Raw genomic sequence first — 18,883 nt, forward strand, 5'->3', positions numbered from 1 at the left:
AGCCCTGCTATTTTTTTATTCTACAGATGGGCAAAAAAAGGTCAAGTTATAAAGGAAGCATCGGGTGACTCCTATGAGACCATTGTGGACCACACCTTCTTCTTTGAGCCAGTATCCTGTGAGGTGACCAATGCTTTGGGCAGTACCAACATCAGCAGGACGGTGGATGTCTACTGTAAGTTCTTCTCTGCTTCTGCATAGACTCATAGAAAGTCAGGGTTGGAAGGAACCTCAGGAGGTCATCTAGTCCAACCTCCTGCTCAAAGCAGGACCAGTCGCAAGACAGATTTCTGCCCCAGATCCCTAAATGGCCCCCTCGAGGATTGAATTTACAACCCTGGGTTTAGCAGGCCAATGCTCAAACCACTGACCTATCCCTCCCCCTCAGGAACATAGACCAGCCCCAGAGGAACAGCTTAAAATCAGCTCCAAAGCGCACCCCCACATTGGTTAATTTTGCAACCAGTTCTGGGACTTTCAAAGTTGCCTAAAAATAATGGGAATTGGAAATCCCAATCTGCTAGATGGCCTTGGTAATCGCAGCCTGGAGTCAGAGAAAACGGGGCTTCCTTGGTGATTTAGCTATTAAGGTTTTTGTTAACACTGAGCTGAATTGTTGACTGAAGATTATTTTCTTACCTCTAATTTAATGGACCCAGTGGCTACTGTTACATGGGATACAGGCAGAGGCCTCTTTTCCTGGGGCTGTAGAACCAGGTTTCTAGTCCTGACTCTCCTGGCTTGTCAAAGAGATGTATTTATTAATCATGCTGGTTGGCTGCTGCCCGTATAGGCAATACAATACAACACTGGGTGGCATAGCCAACTTTGCATGATCTGCTGATGCACCTTTTGGTATAGGGAGCATAGTGGAGGGTAGGGGGTATGGTTAGAATGGATTGTGCTCCTGCAGTCCTGGACCAGTTGAACAGCCTCTAGGGACTGTTCTTGCAGGAAGTTACAGCAGCTGCTGATCGCTCCCAAGATCAGGGGAGGGAAGGTGGTAGAAATCCACCTATACCCATCCTCCTCTAAAGGTGCACCGAGCAGAGTTCAGGCACAGCTGAGCAGCTAACCTGTACAATTCAGAGCTGGATTAAAGCTCAGTGTGAACTTGAGCAAATCATGGGAAGAAAATCCAAGGGAAAAAGAAATTCAGGAGAGTTCCTTGAGGTGACAGTGTTAAAGGCACAGCAGAAAACTATGCCAGTGCAAAAGAACAATAGGAAGAATAGAAAGGGGCCAATATGGCTGCATCAGGAACTCTTTAGTGGCCTGATAATCAAAAAGGAATCCTACAGAAAGTGGAAACATGGACAAATTTGCTAATGCAGAATACAAAAGAATAGCACGAGCACGTGGGGACAAAATCAGAAAGGCTACGGCACAAAATGAGTTACACCTAGCAAGGGACATGAAAGGCAATAAGAAGAGGTTCTTTAAATATAATGGGAGCAAATGAAAGATAAAGACTACTTAGCAGGGAAGCTAAATACTTAGCTAATAACTGGTGACACGAAAAAGGCTGAGGTGTTTAATGCCTGTTTTGTTTGAGTCTTTGCTAAAAGGGTTAATGGTGACCAGATATTCAACACAATTAATGTTAACAAGGGAGGAAGGAACGCAAGCCAAAATAGGGAAAGAACAGGTTAAAGAATATTTAGACAAGTTAGATGTATCCAAGTCAGCAGGGCCTGGCGAAATTCATCCTAGGGTACCTAAGGAACTAGTTGAAGCAATCTTGGAACCGTTGGTAATTATCTTTGAGAACTCATGGAGGATGCATGATGTCCCAGGAGACTGAAGAAGAGCAGATGTAGTACCTGTCTTTCAGAAGGGGAACAAATTAGACTCAGAGAATTATAGCCCAATCAGCTTAACTTTGATACCTGGAAAGCTACTTAGGCCATGTCTGCACTACCACTCATGTTGACAAAACCTACATCGCTCAGGGGTGTGAAAAACACACCCCTGAGCAACATGGGTCTTGCTGGCATAAGTAGTAGTGTGCACAGTGCAATGTCAGCAGGAATGCTTCTCTTTGGGGATGGTTTAATCGTGTTGATGGGCGAGCTCTCTCCCGTTGACACAGTGAGGCTACACGAGAGATCTGGCAGCGGCGCAGCTGCATCAGTACAGCTGTGCCGCTTAAGGTCTCTAGCGTAGACATAGCCTAAGAAAAACTACTAACCATCAGTTTGTAATCACCTTGAGGGGTTTATGAGGAATAGCCAACATGGATTTGTCAAGATCAAATCATGCCAAACTAACCTAACTTCATTCTTCGACAGAGTTGTTGGCCTAGTGAATAGCAGGGAAGCTGTAGGCGTGATATATCTTCATTTTAGTAAAGCTTCTGATACAGTACCACATGGTATTCTGATAAGCAAACTAGTTGAAATTACAATAATGTGGATACAAAACTGGTTGAAAGATTGTACTCAAAGAATAGTTATGCTGTCAAACTGGCAGTATGAATCTAGTGAGGTCCCACAGGAATCAGTCTTGGGTCCGGTGCTATTCAATATTTTCATAAATGACTTGGCTAATGGAGTGGAGAGTATGTTTATAAAATTTGCAGATGACGCCAAGCTGAGAGAAGGTGCAAGCACTTCAGTGAACAGGATTAGAATTCAAAACGACCCTGACAAATTGGAGAATTGGTCTGAAATCAACAAGATGAAATTCAGTAAAGACAGGCAGCCCCAACCCCAACGTGCTTCACTTAGGAAGGAAAAATCAAATGCACAGCTACAAAATGAGGAATAACTAGCTAGGTGGTCGTACTGCTGGAAAGGATCTGGGGGTTACAGTGGATCATAAATTGAATATCGGTCAGCAATGTGGTACAGTTGCAAAAAAGGCTAATATCATTCTGGGGTGTATTAGCAGGGGTGTCGTATGTAAGACACGGGGGGTAATTGTCATCCTCTGCTCAGCACTGGTGAGGCCTCAGCTGGAATATTGGGTCCAGTTCTGGGAGCCACACTTTAAGTAAGATGTGGATAAATTGGAGAAAGTCCAGAAGAGAGCAAGAAAAATGATCAAAGGTTTTGAAAACCTGACTTAAGGGGAAAGGTTAAGAAATCTGGGCATGTTTAGTCAGAAGAAAAGATGACTGAGGGGGGACTTGATAACAGTCTTCAGCTATGTGAAGGGCTGTTAGAAAGACGACAGTGATCAATAGTTCTTCAGGTCTGCTGAAGGTAGGAAAAGAAGTAAGGGGCAGCAAGGGAGATTTAGGTTAGAAACGAGGGAAAACTTCATATATATATATAACTGTAGTTAAGCTCTGGGAGAGGCTTCCAAGGGAGGTTGTGGAATCCTCATCATTGGAGGTGTTTAAGAACAGGTTCCACATGCCAGTCTAGGTTTACTTGGTCCTGCTTCTGCACAGGGGGCTGGACCTGAGGACCTCCTGAGATTCTTTACAGCCCTACATTTCCATGAGTCTGTGAAAACAGAGCATGCTTCAAGGAGGGGGGAGATGATGGAAGCTCAGGGGCCTGCATCATCCTGAGAGCCCTTTTGGCCCAGGAGATTCTGATTGGTTGAACCTTTAGCCCATCACTGATCAGGCTGGGGATAGTGCTGGCCGGTGGATCTGTCTCTATTTCTCCACACAGTCACCTTCTCTGCTTGTCTCCTATGCACAGTTGGTCCCAGGATGGCAACAGAACCGCAGTCCCTCCTTGTCGACCTGGGGTCAGATGCAGTGTTCAGCTGCGCTTGGACTGGGAACCCATCACTGACCATCGTCTGGATGAAGCGGGGCTCAGGCGTGGTAAGAATCTCAGTCATCTGCACTACGTTCTGAATCAGGGGTGAGCCCTGGAGGGCCATGCTAGGCGAATGGACATGTCATTGGACTGGGATTCGGGAGAGCTGGGTTCGGGGCCAGTCTCTGCCACCGACCTAATGCGTGACCTTGGGCAAATCACATCCCTTCTGAGAGTCTGTTTCATCATAACTTCTTTGGGGGATGGACTGTCTCTTGCCAAGTGCAGGAGCTCCAATGGAGATTGGTGCTTACAGTAAAACCAGTAAAATGATAAACCACAATTCCGCAGGGAGGAGCACCAAAATCAGGGAGAGTTATGGGAACTCAGCACCTAGAATAGCTTAGTTATGGCCCGGTTCTGCAAGTTGTTCCCATTGACCTCAATGAGTGTGCAGGGTTCACAGGGTCAAACCCTCCTCTGGCTCCTGTATAACTGCCCTGATCCCCTGAAGAGTCCAGGAGACCCTGCTGTCCGTAGCTATGTAAGGAATTATCCCTTCGTGAAACAGGTGTCGTAGGCAAACATCCATCTCAGCTGTGGAACAGAGATCCACAAATATAGGACATCTGAAATATATACCCCAGTGCCATCCATACTCAATTTTGAGTCCATCCAACAAAAGCCTCAACTTTTGCCAGTGAAGTTCAACCAGTTCCCAAAGTGGCACAAGCCCTCTGCCGGTGTAGTTTTACCAACACCACGCCTGTGTAGATGCAGTAGTATCTGTACTGATATATAAGCAGTCCTCTAGCAACATGCCCACGATGCAACTGTCCCTACAGCAGTGACTGCTTTAGTTGAATAATACAATAATGAAAGGGGTTGGGTTGTGGACAATAGTGGTGAATTGGGGGCTATTCTATTCTATATAGGTTCTTATACTGTCCTCATCACCGGAGTATCTGAGCTCCAGCTGTGCATTAACATCTGTAACATACGGTTCATTCTTTTTCTCATCACCTTCCCAGGGGGAGGATTGTGTGTGCCATGGAGTTTGTTATTTTAGTAGGGGATTATTTACGTATTTGTTTGAATAAATGTCCATGCTGCTTTCTGGACCTGTGAGAAAAGGCAGGTCAGAGAAGTGCACCTTGCCCTTGCAATGAAGGGTGATGAGGTTTGTGGTAGTCCTTTGTTCCTATGGGAGATCATGCCAGTCTCAGAAAAACCCCCAAAAAGCTCTGTCTCCTGCACAGACGAGTTTTACCTTTATTGTAGAAAGTTCCACTGTGACAGGGGATTAGAATTGTTGACTACAGACTTCATGCTGGAGCTGTAGACAATCTTAAATATACACTGGACCCAGGCCATTGAGCACCTTGAAGATAAGGATCAAGACCCTGAACTTGACTCGATATTGGACCTCCTGATCCTTCTCTTGAGCTTCACCAATCCTTCTGGCTCCTCTCCCAGGCCTTTTCTTGTGAGAGTGCATATGTGGGGTACATATGCATTCCTCTAGCCCACCTGGCTAAATTCCCAGCTATCTCCAATGCTCTCCGGCTCCTCCTGGTCCCGCTTCAATACTCCCTTGGCCACTGTCATCTCACCATGCTCAGAGTCACCTCTGGCTGCTTTCCCACGAGTTCTTCCAGAGCAGTGTGAAGAGTGGGATGCATGCACTGCAAAACATCGGCAAAGCAGGGTGTGAAGCACAGATTGTCTCTCACCATCTTCCAAGTGGTCCTGAAGATTCGTCTGCTCAGTCCCTCCAGGGAAATCCGCATTTCCCCTCTGCCCTCCATCCTCCTGTCTCCAGCCTTTCATACGTCTATAAATCCTCCTCCTTGTGGGGGAGTAGCTAGTGCCATTTTAGGATGAGGGTAGATGGATTGGGATGTCTCTTTGCGGTAACTTGGGTCACTTTTGGACCATGACACCTTTCCCAGGTACAGAGTCCACAAGGGATGCTGCTTTCTTGCTTGTATACACAGTGCATTCTGCGCTCCCCTAACCCAGCTGGTCTAACTGGGTAGGGGATTATATGGTTCCCAGACTGGAGTCATTAGATTACAAGAAACAGCTGTGAGCATAGGCCTATGAAGCCATGCTATAGAGTCCACACCACTGCGGCATCCAGACCCCACAGCTCCATTGGCTTATGTGCCCATCCCATCCCACAGCAACCAGGCTGCAGGAAAATCAATCCACTTTAAAGAAAAGATGGGGAGAACCCCACAGCTTTAGCAGAAGACAAGGTGCTTGGTTTCTATAACTGGCCCAATCAAGTCTGAGTGACCAGGGCAAGACGCTGCAAGCGCTGGTTTCCATGGTGCACTCAGCACTTGCATGTTCTCTTGCCCACAGGAGATCTTCATAAAGTAGCCCTAATAGAAGCAGAATTGACTCCCATTATGAGCAGCATCTGGGTTAAGCAGAGGCCAAAACTGCAGTTAACCTCTCGCTGGCAGGTAGCACTTTATAAATCATCTACGTGTTTAACATTGTGATCACTCCTTCCCGGGCCTGGAAAGCCACGGCTAAGCCTCTACATGGCTGATGCTTCAAAGCTACAAACGGGCGCCTTAACCCTGGACTCTGGACAATGCAATAAATCCAGGCCGGCTGATGGGGGCAATGATGGAGCCCATCGTGATGTGATGTAGTTCCCCCCATCGTGTTGTGATGAAGCACTGGCTGTTTCTCTTGGTTGTGCTGTCCTAGGCGAGCGTGAAATCTCTAGGCCTTTAACAGTGTGGAGTCATATGGCCATCTGGCCACCTCCACACTCAGGTAGCTAGCGCAGTGGCGGTCTCTTTCTCTCTCTGGATTTCAGAAGGAGCCTCAGAGCAGATGTAATTTAAGACTAAGAAATACCTTTTTCCCTCCTCCACCTCTGGTCCAGTGATTGCTGACTATAATACTTAGTCCTGCCATGAGTGCAGGGGACTGAGCCAGATGACCTCTTGAGATCCCTTCCAGTCCTATGATTCTATTACTCCCCTGCCGTGTCTGGCTTTCAAGCCCTGAAACCTCATGTCAATGGGCAGTAGCCATCACCTTCCTGCTCCATACAGGGGGCATCTTCCAGCCAGGGACACAGAGAAGTGGAGTGAACCACATGAACAAAGAAAATCCCTCTGCCTGCTCCTGGGTAACAGACCCCTGAGGGCAGTGGTGAGATTTCACAAGCTGGTGTGGTGGCATTTGAGGAATAGCTCTTTCGATGGGATGCTCTAGCTCAGCCAGGCCTATGGACTGCAGCCAGGAGCAGCTGAGTGAAATTCAGTGGCGATCAGGCTGGATCATCAGAATTGCCCCATCTGGCCTCAAACCCTATGAACCTCATTCACCTCACAGCACTTATCTGAACACCTGCTACGAGGTGCTCCCAGGCCATCTCAGCTCTGCACAGCTCAGCTTTGCCTACTCCATTTTCTGAGCCGTTAACAGAGTTGCTGGAGTGACCCTTGCACACACCAATCAGCAAGCAGGGACCTGCCAACCTGGCTGGAGAAATGCTGGGAACCTCCACACAGAAAAGACCTGGGAGCAGCCTGGGAATTTGCCAACCTCCATTGGCAGCTCAGCCTGCAAGTTAACTATGTTCCAGACAGGATCTCATGCACAGGGCCAGCTCCAGGCACCAGCTAAAGAAGCAGGTGCTTGGGGCGGCCAATACCAAGGGGCGGCCTTCTGGCCGCTATCGGGGCGGCACGTCCGGGTCTTCAGCGACAATTTGGCGGCGGGTCCCTCTTGGAACGAAGGACCCGCCACTGAATTGCTGCCGAAGAGTGGAGTGATGCGATTGGGCTGCCACAGTGTTTTTTTTGTTGTTGTTTGTGTTTTCCGCTTGGAGCAGCAGAAAACCTGGAGCCAGCCCTGCTCTCACACTTTGGCTTCCAGAGGAACCATTCACCTTCCCAGCGTCGTCGGACCTCTTGCTCTGCGGGCATGCCAGTAAAACCTGAGCGCCCACTATTTGCCCAGCACTGCCAAGCGCTCTATGCCGGGGATAACTGATGAGCTGCAGGCTCACCCTGAATAGCTTCCAGTGTGGTCAGCCCGAGTATTTGCAGAAGCCAGCAAGGATAGCGTCTCCTCTGGGAGGACAAGTCCTTGAAGGAGTGCTGGGTTCTCCCACTGCTAATCATGCTACAAACTCCCCAGACCCACCAACTCAAAGACACCCCCGCTCCTTCTGCAGTGAAATCTAGGCCCCATTGAAGTCACTGGAGGATTGGCCATTGATTGCATTGAGTGCAAGATTTTCACCCCTAGTATTTAAAGGTGTAAAAGATGTTCAGCTGCTTCAGTGTTATTTAAAACTGCTCATTTGAGGATTCCTAGATAATTACCAGACACACAAGGGCATCTTGAGTTGAATTCATTCACCCCTTTGTATCTTGGGAACAACTCACCAAGGGCTATAGTGGATTCGCCATCCCTAGCAATTTTTACATTAGGATTGGATGGTTTTGGTTTTTTTTCTAAAAGATCTGCTCTAGTTCAAACAGGAAATATTCTGGTGCCGTTCTGTGGCCTGTGTTGTGCAGGAGGTCAGACTAGATGATCACAATGGTCCCTTCTGACCTTGGGATATCATCTGAATTTCTCATCATCAGGGATAGGAAACTTTAAGATTAAGGATCAAACACTGAAGTCCTGACTCCAGCCAAAGTCTTGCTTTGTCAGCTGGAGGTCTGAAAGTCAGGATCTGTCCCACTGTAAAAAGTTTAACATGCTGCATGAACACTAATCACGGCTGATCCAGCCTGGGGAGGTTGTAGGGATTGTTAGCCCTGCTTCGCAGCTGGGAAGGCTGATGCAGTGAAGCTAAAGAAGAAGCAGAAAGACATTAAAGCCACGTTTTCAAAGGTGATCACTGGCCCAGCTCAAATTATTATCGTTGTTAATCATGTTTATTAGAGCCGTGCCTAAGGGCCAACCGAGGGCCCATTGGGTTAGGTGCTGCACACTCACAGAGCAGTAGATGGCCCCCGCCCCCACCGAGCTTACAATCTAAATAGACAAGACGAAGGGGTGGCACACAGCTGCAGAGTGAGCAGTGAGATGGCAGCAAACTGCATGCTAGTGCCATCATTTTTTCCCCCAAGGTGCTGAGCGCTTGCATTTTCTGTTGACTTCAGCTGGCTTTGTGGGTTTGTGCTCGTGTCTCTGAAAATTAGTCCCAGAGAGGCTCAATCTGGGCACCTGGAAAATGAGACTCCCAAAAGCAGAAGGGTCTCTTCCGGAAATGTGGCTGAATGCAATTTGGCTCAGGTCAAACAGAGCCAGCAGCGCAGGTGGGGATAGAAACAAGAGTGCTGAGTCCCATTCTCTGGTACCGCTGTCAAGAATATCCAGAGCAATTGATAACAGCAAATTCAGGGAGGGATATTAAACCTCATCCTTCTGGGCTTCCGCAGATCTCTGACTAACAGAGACCAGGATGGGACCATGAGCAGGGGGAGATTATCCCACATCTGCTACTGTGGGGTTCTTACGCCTTCCTCTGAAGCTTCTGCTGTTGGCCACTGTCAGAGACAGGACGCTTAACTAGATGGGCTTTGGGTCTGATCCATGCTGGCAATGCCTGTGTCCCTATGACCCCTTACTGCTGCAGATGGAACGCTGCGTTTGCTAGTAAAACAGCCCTGAGAGCACACAAAAAAGCCATGGGCCAGTTACAGAGCGGGTGTAAACCAGCTTCATTGATGTCAATGGAGTAACACTGATTTACACCAGCCCAGCCCATAAAGACTGTGAGGTCAGCAGTCCTGGGCTATTAAAGACCCATCACAGGACACTTTTCCTCCACTCTATTGTCAGCAAGCTACCAGTGCACCAGAGGGAGAATGGCATGTGTATCTGCAGTGCATTCGTCACCGGGTGGACATCCGCACTCAGCATACGTTGGGATGTTTATTCGGCCAATAAGGACCACAACGCAGGCCATTGTCTGGAAAGCCATGACAGGCTTGGAAGACTGGATGGCCTGAGTCACAGCTGAAAAACCCCAGTCAGTCAATAATCACTAGGCAGTTTATCTGAAGCTGATATTATTATTATTATTTATCATTATTAGAACATAGGAAAAAAAGTAGTAATCTTGATTTTTTTTCTTTATCTTCTAAATGGGTAATGTAGTTTTCCATGGGGATGTATAGGTCATTTAGAGAACAAGCTATATGGAAGAAGCATCTATATATCTATGCATGACCATGCATGGCGAATATAAGCCTGTAAAGTAATAGTTTCAGGAAGTTATACGCAATGGAAAAGTGGTTAGAACTAAAACCATTACATGGCTTTAATTAGAGCAAGCACTGCCACTCCTGCTATAAACAAAAGAGCAGATTTTCAAAAGATCTCAGCTCCCACCTAGGCACCTACATAATGGGTAGATTTTCAAAACATGGATCAGCATGGAACTCTGCCCTAGATATATACAGGTCTATCTGATCCTGTCTCAGGCAGGGGGGTTCTTTCTGTTCTGGATTACACAGCACCCAGCCCTTTTTCGGTGCCCAATATTAATAAATATTGTGGAGGTGCAGGTAGAAACTCTGTAGCTGAGGTTACACTGAGATTTGCAGTCATCGTGGGGTTTAAATCCTTTTGCTATCAATTTGCAACCCTTAGCTGCCAGGCTGAGGAAGACAGCAGTAAATCTGTTCCGTGCATTAGGAGTTAGGAGAGTTAAAAACGGCTTGGTCCAGCAGTTCATACGTGCAGTCTCCCCTTTTCTTTGGCTCCCCCTTGATAACGAATGGCAGGTGTGGAGCATTTCAAGGCCCACACAGCTCTAGACATCATCTCAGGCTGGTTTAAACTAATACAGACATTAGCGTTATTTGTCAGAACTGCTTCCATTTACTCCAAGAGGAGCTGACAGGTGATGCTTCTTCAGACAGGCAGCCGGCTCCCGGCACCTGCAGTGAAATATGGAACCAGAGCTTCACGGCTTGCTCTGTATTGAGCCCCTCAGGTGCCTGGTTGGCCCAGTTCCCCACATCCCTGGATCCCCTGCCACACTGACCCACCTGCCTACTTGGCTACGACCACCAGCCAGACCCTCATGTCCACATGCAAATCCCCGTTGATCCCAGCTTCCCCAGGACCATAAGGTTCAACAGAGCGAGGCTGCCCAAGGAGCAGAGGTTTCAGCGGAGTTCCTAGGGTTCACCAGAGCAGCGCCCATGCTGAGGGCACTAACTGGGCCCATCAGACGAGGCTTCCTCTGGTGGGTCTTAGTGGGGGGCTGGGGCGTGGTGAACAACAGCGAGATCAGGAGCTGGGAGATCCGACACACCCGTGGGGCGGGGAAGCTTTCACTGCTGCTGCTCGTGCTCTATCCTTTGTGTGGATGGAGGACTCCAGACTCCAAGGCTGCCAGTCAAGCACCTTTTCCTGCAATCCTACTCACAAGCATGGGGGTGACTATGGGAGAGCTGGGAAGGGGAGCATTTCCCCCCAGCCTGCAGTCAGGGGGATGACAGTGTCTCTCCCCGCACCCACACACAAACTCTCAGCCCTGCCCTGGGGCAGGAGAGGAGAGCAGCAGTTCCCAGCGCCATCTTCCCTCACCCCACCTCACCCCACCACCAGTACAGCCACACAGCACAAGCCAGCAGCAGGGGAATGGCTGCTTCCCTCCAGCAAGGCTGAGCTTTGGGAGGGAATCTACCCCTTGGCTTGCGGTGCCGTGGGAGCAGAAGGAAGAAGATCCACACTCTCTCCCGAAGCTTGGGGGGAGAGAGACTGGAGAAAGGGGGCAGGAAATCCAGGAGAGGAGATTGGAGCCAGACGGAGAGGAGAAGGGAAAACAGGGAAGCCAGAAAGAGGGCAGTACAGAGCGAGCTCAGGGGGGAGCTGAGGGATTGCAAGGGAGCGGGGGTGTTGATGGATTTGTCAAAGGGGATGGATGGATTTGTGGGCTGGAGAGCGGGGGGAGCTGCGGGATTTGATGTGGAGGAACTGATGGAGGAGTGGAGAATTGATGGATTTGACAGAGGGGATTGTTGGTTCGTGTGCAGAGCTGCATTTGAAGGGATTTGAAGTGTTGAAAGGGCCCTCATGCGGAGCCAGCCAGCTGATAAAAGGAAACACTTTTTCACACAATGTGTGATTGGACTGTGGAACTCTCTGCCACAGGGTTAGAGCTGAGCAATTTTTTTTTCAGTGAACAGTAAATTGGCTGGAAAAGGTATTTTTGTGTCACCACAGCAGTTAGTGAATGTGGATTGAAACTGGCAAATCATTTGGGTCAAAAAATAAGACTGGAAAAAGTTGAAACGATTTGATTCAGGCATTTCAAAATTGAGCTTTATTTAATAAAAGGGGGAGGTTGAGTTTTGGGTTATTTTCTGATGTTTTTCAATGAAGAGCCAACAAAAAAATCATTTCAAGTCGAACAAAAAAAATTCAGTTTCAGTTCAAACCAAACTGACTTTTTTTTTTTAATTTTTCAGTTCCACCCCCAAACTGAGAAATCAGTTATTGTCACTGAGGCCAAGAATTCAGCAAGGTTCAAAGCGGGATTGGACATACACATTCAAGCAGGACTATCCAGCTTTAGAGTAATTAAAGCTAAAATAATGAGTCTGGGAAGAGACTAAATCTCATGCTTCAGGTATCTAACTATTAGGGGTCAGGATGTGACATTTACAGAGGGCAGGTTCTCCCACATCATCTACTGCAAGGCTCTCACTCTTTCCTTTCAAACAGCTGGGTCTGGTCACTCAGAGACAGGACACAGGGCTTGGTGAACCTTTGGTCTGATGCAGGCCAGTGATTTCTGTATTCCTATGTTCTTGTCCCACCCAAACTTTGGAACCAGAATTTCCCCACTGCTCACTGAGGTCATAGTGAGTACCCTCAACCTCAGTAAGGCTTTCAGAGTGAGGTGCGAAGTAGTCAACTCCTGCCCTACCCAAGCAGCTAGAGAGAACTGGAGATGTACAGCCAATGGACATGCTGCTCAGGGACACCTTGCACAGCTTTCAGACATGCTGCTGAATCTCATCGAAACCTCACACCCAGCCCGGGATTTTAAAGAAGACTAGTCTGATCTGGGCAGTTCCCCGAAACACGGAGGTTTGAAATGACGTGCCTTCGCTGTATGTATAACTGCTGCTAGGGGCATTAAGTGTTTTGCTAAGCAGCCGTGTAAATTCCCAGAACAACTGGAGGAGCTGGCTGTAAGATCAGACCCGCAGCAGTGGCAATAACTGATGTGCTGGATGTGCCCTCAAAGCAAACGCACCAAACCGGCAAAAAGAAACAAAGAAAGAGCTGACTGTCGGCAGGGAGAGCAGAACAGACACCGCATCTCTCCGGCCTGTGTGCGGAGGCCCCGCCCAGCTGCCGAGGAAAATTGTCACCAGTCCCCTTTGGCAACCTGCCCACCCTGACAGATTCGGTTGTATAGGTGGGAAATTAGCCATTGGCATGAGCTGCCTCCACAGGTAATTAGAAATACTTGACTCCAAAAGCCACTATTTGGTTTAGACTCATCACATTTCTAAATGCTGCAGGTGCTGGGATTTTGCTGATGGCCTGCATCATCCCGCTTTGCTTCAGCACTTTTCCAGTTTTAATAAACCTGCTAATTGCAGCGATGGGCAGTAGGGCAGTGCGTCGAACGTTCCAGCTTTCGGCATGTTTCTGGGGAAGGGTCAAAGACAGCAGGCTGATGCAAACCCCAAGTTGCCAGGAAAGAAGATCTCAAAACAACAGCACGTGATTCTGCTCTTCCTCTGACCCTGGGCTTTGGAATAGGTGGTTTAGTGGCAGCCCCACTCTTCCCCCAATATCTGAGAGTGTGGCCCTGTTTAGTTAGGGGGAGAGTGCAAGCTAGTGGTTAGAACAAGGCCTGAGAATCAAGGCTCCTGGGTTCTTTTCGCAGCTCTGCCATTGACGTTGTTATGTCGCGGTGTCCCAGTTCCACAATTTGCAAAATAGGGATAATAATCCCTCGCTCATAACCTGCCATCAGGCTGAGTCAGTGTTTGGAAGATGCTTTGAGATCCTTGGGTGAAAAGTTCTGTGACTGCATCTTGGCAAATGCATCAATGAACTCATTTAATTTCCCTCCTGCCTAGCTTCCAGAGTATTAAAGTGTCCCTATGACGTGACAGAAAGGGGCACGTTCTAAGGTCATTAGCTTGACCAGCAAAGCATGCACAATGCACGCTGGGGTTTGCTCTTTCCTCAGCACACTGGCCTCACTTGCATTAGCACTAATAGGAGTTACAGATCGTACAGAGAATATAAAACATAATTACATCTACTTGTTTGCTCTCACATCATCGGGGGAATAGACTCCTCTCCACATGTGGGACCTCCACTTCCCAAGAGTGCAGTTCATGCAATAACATTTCCACCTCAAGCAGCAAATGTTTCTAGTCATGTACCAAGAGTGCAGATTCTATGAACAGCCAATACCTACTGTGCTCATGCCTGCTGTTCCTACCAGCTCCGAGTTTGGGCAGGCACAGAGGTGTGGCGCTGCATGCTTTGTGCACATGCCTTGCCACAGGCCAGGCACACACGGGTAGCATGAAATCCTCCAGCTGGCATGCCTCTGACACAGGGCTTCCCCAGCTAAGGCCATCCATTATGTCTGGTGGCTCTTGTTGGCACTATATTGCAGTCAGTGAGCCTACCGTGGAAGGCATGGCCCTTGGTTTGTTGGAGCGCACTGAGCTATACCTGCCAGCTGTCACCTCTGCTTGTTGGGCAGCCAGTGCTAATGATAAAACACTAGGATAGCAATGGATGAACTAGCCTCTGGTAGACTAGCAAAGTCATCCTTACGTGATGACACCCATGCTCAGGTCATTTGTGGGATGGAACACAGGAGTGTAGGATCTAAAAGCATGAGCTGAAACACTAGTGTCTGAGTTGAGAGACAGTAGCAGACTAGTGGTCTGCTATCCATGGCCCAGCCACTAGAGGGGGACAAGGAGCCACACTCTGTTATTCTGGGTTATATTTATATCAGGCTTTGAATAGTAGTGTGGCAAAATACCTGTAAGGCCAACTGCTTCAAGGCAACAGGGCTGACTTTACTCTCAAGAAGGTGGGAGGTTGGCTGTTCACAGCCCAGGGACTGCCATTCAGGAATGCACTCCACTCTAATGCTCCCCAAAGTTCACGTGTGGCATCTTTCTAGTCAACATTGCAGACCTCTCTGATTCCTTTGTCAATTTGTGTTTTGTAGGGAGTACGTAGTATGGGTGGGGGGGGTTGCAAAGATTTTCTGAGTCTCAGACTAATTATTGAGTGATTAGTTCTTTGCAAATTTTCCTAGATTTAGTCATTCTTAAAATTAGTGGAAATGTTTCAGAGTTCGAAACGGTGACCATTTTGAATGATTAAATTTTAGGATAAAAAGAGGAACAAATTAAACAAAATATGTGCAAAACATTTCCCCCTGTGTCTTCACCAACTTTAGAGCTAATGGAAAGTTTTGAATTTTGAAATTTAAAAACTCAATTTTTGAAAAATGGGAAGACATTTCCCCGACCATTAAGAAATTGTGTATGCTTGTGTTGTTTTTCTCTCTTTCTGTTAACCAGTTCTAGTTATCGTTTCTATGCAGCACCCAAGCCTTTGGGCTTGAACACTTTTAAAAAAAAACTTTCTTTTTAGAATGATTCTGTGAATGAACCAATGACTAGTCTCTTTGCTGGGAGGCAGTAACAGAGTCTGTATATGTATATATGCTGTATATGGTCGAGTCACTAGAGGGGGACAGAGAGTTACACTATATTAGCATTAGTGCTGATCCAAAATGATTCAGTAAAACATTTGTTCATTGAAACATGCCAGCACTTTGAAACCAAAACTGTTTGTGAAACAGGGTCAATTTCAAAGAATCTCCTGACAAAACATTTTTGGAAAAAGAGTTTCAAAATTGTCAAAACAAAATGTTTTGACATTTTCTAAACAAAAAAATCTAGTTTTCCAGTCTGTAAATTACTTTTTATTTCCAAATCTCAGCTAATTAGACTGAAAACAATTGGGGGAGAAAGGTGTAAATTGAAAGAAAATATTTTGAAATTATCCAAACAAAACATTTTGAGTGACTTGAACTGAAGAAAAATTCAGTTCTTTGGTTTGTGAAAAGTTTTGAGACTTCAACTTTTTGTCCTGATTTGGGTTAAGAACAAATTTTGAACTCTCAAAAATGTATGTAAAAGGGAAAGCCATTTCCCACCCAGCTCTGATGAACAGGGTTACATTTATAGCAAACCTGGAGCACTGGGGCTGAACCCCTGAGCACTGGACTGTAAATGTTTCTCTGGTTTTTCACAACACATTCACGTTTCTGGACAAATTTGCATTGCCCTTCTTTAAAACATGCCTTTCCTCTCTTTCAGGTCCTGAGCAACGAGAACACTTTAACATTAAAAAGTGTCCGCCAGGAGGATGCGGGGAAATACGTCTGCCGAGCAGTGGTTCCGCGGGTGGGCGCCGGTGAACGGGAGGTGTCTCTGACTGTCAACGGTACCTGACATCTCTTTATCATTATTCTGTTGGAAAGTGATGAGATAGCCTTGCTGTTTTGTCCCTGTTAAATTAATAGCTCATGGTGTGCAGGTTTCACTCTGAGGGCAAATGCCACCCTGAGATAGACCTGCAAGGTTCCTAACCAGACATATTGCAATTGCTCCACTTCCTATGGACACTGTGTTGGTTGTACCTCAGAGGGACAAATGGATTCATGGTATTGTGGAAACACTGCTGAGTTCTTATCTAGGGGTGGGATGAGCCCGTGCAGGTAAGATAAATGTCCAGGCTGGAAGTTTGCCCCAAGGTCAAACTTCATTTTTCCTAACGATTGAAACAATATGATTCACTTTTTTGTCTGTGAATCTTCACCCTCTCATGCTACCTAGTTTGGGGTACCCAAGGAAATGCAGCTTGTTTAAGCACATAAAAATGGCCATACTGGGTCAGACTGGTTCTTTCTCCACCAGTGGCCAGTACCAGAGCCTCAGGGGGAGTTTACAGAATAGACCAGTTGGAGCGATCCATCCCTATCTTCCTCTCCTGGCTTCTGGCATTCAGAGATTTAGGATCACCTGAGCATGGGGTTGTATCCCTGACCATCTTGGCTAATAGCGATTGATAGGCCTATCCTCTATGAACTTATTTAGTTCTTTTTTTAACTCAGTTATACTTTGACCATCGCAACATCCCATGGCAACGAGTTCCACCAGTTAATTGTGTGTTGTGTGACAAAATGCTTCCTCTTGTTTGTATTAAGTCTGCTGCCTATTAATTTCATCACGTGACCCTGCTTTTGGTTTTGTGGGACAGGGTAAATAACACTTCCCTATTCACTGTTTCCACACCACTCATGATTTTATAGACCTCTATCATATCTCCCCTTCATCATCTCTTTTCTAAGCTGAATTGCCCTAATATTTTCACGCGGAAGCCGTTCCGTACTCTTCATCAGCTTTGTTGTCCTTCTCTGAACTTTCTCCAGTTCCACTCTATCCTTTTTGAGATGGAGCGATTGGAACTGGACACAGTATTCAAGGTGTGGGTGCACCATGGATTTATATAGTGGCATTATGATATTTTCTGTCTTATTTCCTATTCCTTTTTGTAATAGTTCCTAAACATTCTGCTAGCCTTTTTGACCGCTGCTGCACATTGAGCTGAAGTTTTCAGAAAACTATCCATGGTAACGCCAAGATCTCTTTCTAGAGTGGTAACGGCTAATTTAGTTGTTTGTGGGATGCTCCATGCAGGAGGCTAGAGAATATCACACAAGAAACCTGGTTCTGTTTCCAGCCCGGAGCAGTCGGGATCAGCCAATGATGCTTAGCCAATCACTGAACTTTCAAAATGCAGCAACAGCTATCCTGAGAATTCAGTGCTCGTGAAAGGTGCTGACTTGAGACGCGGAGACCTGAAATCAAATGGTATTTGGACATCTAACCCTCTTAGGCTTTTTTGAGAGTCCCAATCTGTATTTATCCTTCAAATCAAAGGAACACGAGCATCCCCCGACTCCATTATACTGTCAAGGCACCGCAACCTGCCCTCACTCGAGGAGTGGAAGAACTCAGACTCCATGGCCTTTCTGATCCTTCCAGCAACAGTTCTTACAGTGTGGACACTAGCTTCTAGGCTGAATCCTTTAAATGCATTTCCCATAGGCCACCAAACTGTTATCAGATGGTAACTGCTTTCTGTTGCTACCATCTAGGAATGGATTTCAGCCAGTGGCCTGGGAGTGAAAGGCACCTGTCTCATTGTCAATAATACTGATGATGATAATGGGGTGAGACTGAATTAATGTAGCCTCTGTAAAATAAGTGGAGATCCTTCGGTGAAAGTCTCTTCCGAATTGCAAAATGTACTTTTAGCTAAAAGAGGTTTATGTATCTATTAGCTGTGGGAGGTTTTTTCTTTCTATCTGCGTTACTTATCTGGTCCCCATCACCAGGATATCTGAGCCCCTCGCAATCTTTAATGTATTTATCCTCAATGTATTTAGCTGTGAGGATAACCGTTATCCTGGGAGGTAGCACAGTGCAATCTCTGTTGTACAGTGGGAAACTTAAACACTGAGGCTCAGATCCTCAAAGGTATTTAGGCGCCATAGTAACCAGTGAATTCTGGGCCTAACTGACTTGCCCATGGTCAAATAGGAAAAAGTGGCAGAGTCATGGACTGCAGAGCAGGGAATTGAACCTGGATCCCAGTCTAGACCATTCTCTAGCTCTTCTTCACTTTTCCGCACCCCGAAGTACTTGGGGAGTAGCTAGAGTCACAAGGGGGACTCAGGAAACTACCAAATCAACCCCCAAAAGTGAAATAGGCAGGGGAACGCCTACTTCATAAATCCCTCCAGGGCCTTGGTGTGCCGTAGGGGCCAAGCTGTTGGGTGGTGCCAGGACTTTGGTGGCTCTGCTCGTACCCAGGCACCTCTGGGACTTTAACGGTGGAAACTGCAGCACCACGGGTGCCTCCAGGGGTCGGAGTCAGCTGAGCAGGAGTTCTGTGAATGCCAGTGGTGCCTAAAATGGCAGTTAGGCACCCCCACCCCCTTGTGAATCTAGCCCTTGATGTAAGCGACAATAGCCCCAAAGAGAACTTAATAATCCCTAGCCCTTATACAGCCCTTTGTAACT

The 18,883-nt window shown here is 47.0% G+C and overlaps 1 protein-coding gene across 4 annotated transcripts in view; it reads left to right on the forward strand.

The window, feature by feature from the left end:
- The window catches only part of KIRREL3 (kirre like nephrin family adhesion molecule 3), a 262,110-nt gene that overhangs the window by 169,449 nt on the left and 73,778 nt on the right, over window positions 1-18,883 (forward strand). For all 4 annotated transcript variants that reach the window (XM_039496138.1, XM_039496141.1, XM_039496139.1 and 1 more), the window contains 3 exons: window positions 27-175; window positions 3,657-3,784; window positions 16,112-16,238. In XM_039496138.1, coding sequence (XP_039352072.1) covers window positions 27-175; window positions 3,657-3,784; window positions 16,112-16,238 — 404 coding nt within the window. The remainder of the gene's footprint in view (window positions 1-26; window positions 176-3,656; window positions 3,785-16,111; window positions 16,239-18,883) is intronic.

This window comes from Mauremys reevesii, linkage group 12, assembly GCF_016161935.1.
Source record: "Mauremys reevesii isolate NIE-2019 linkage group 12, ASM1616193v1, whole genome shotgun sequence".
NCBI classification, from domain to species: domain Eukaryota; kingdom Metazoa; phylum Chordata; order Testudines; family Geoemydidae; genus Mauremys; species Mauremys reevesii.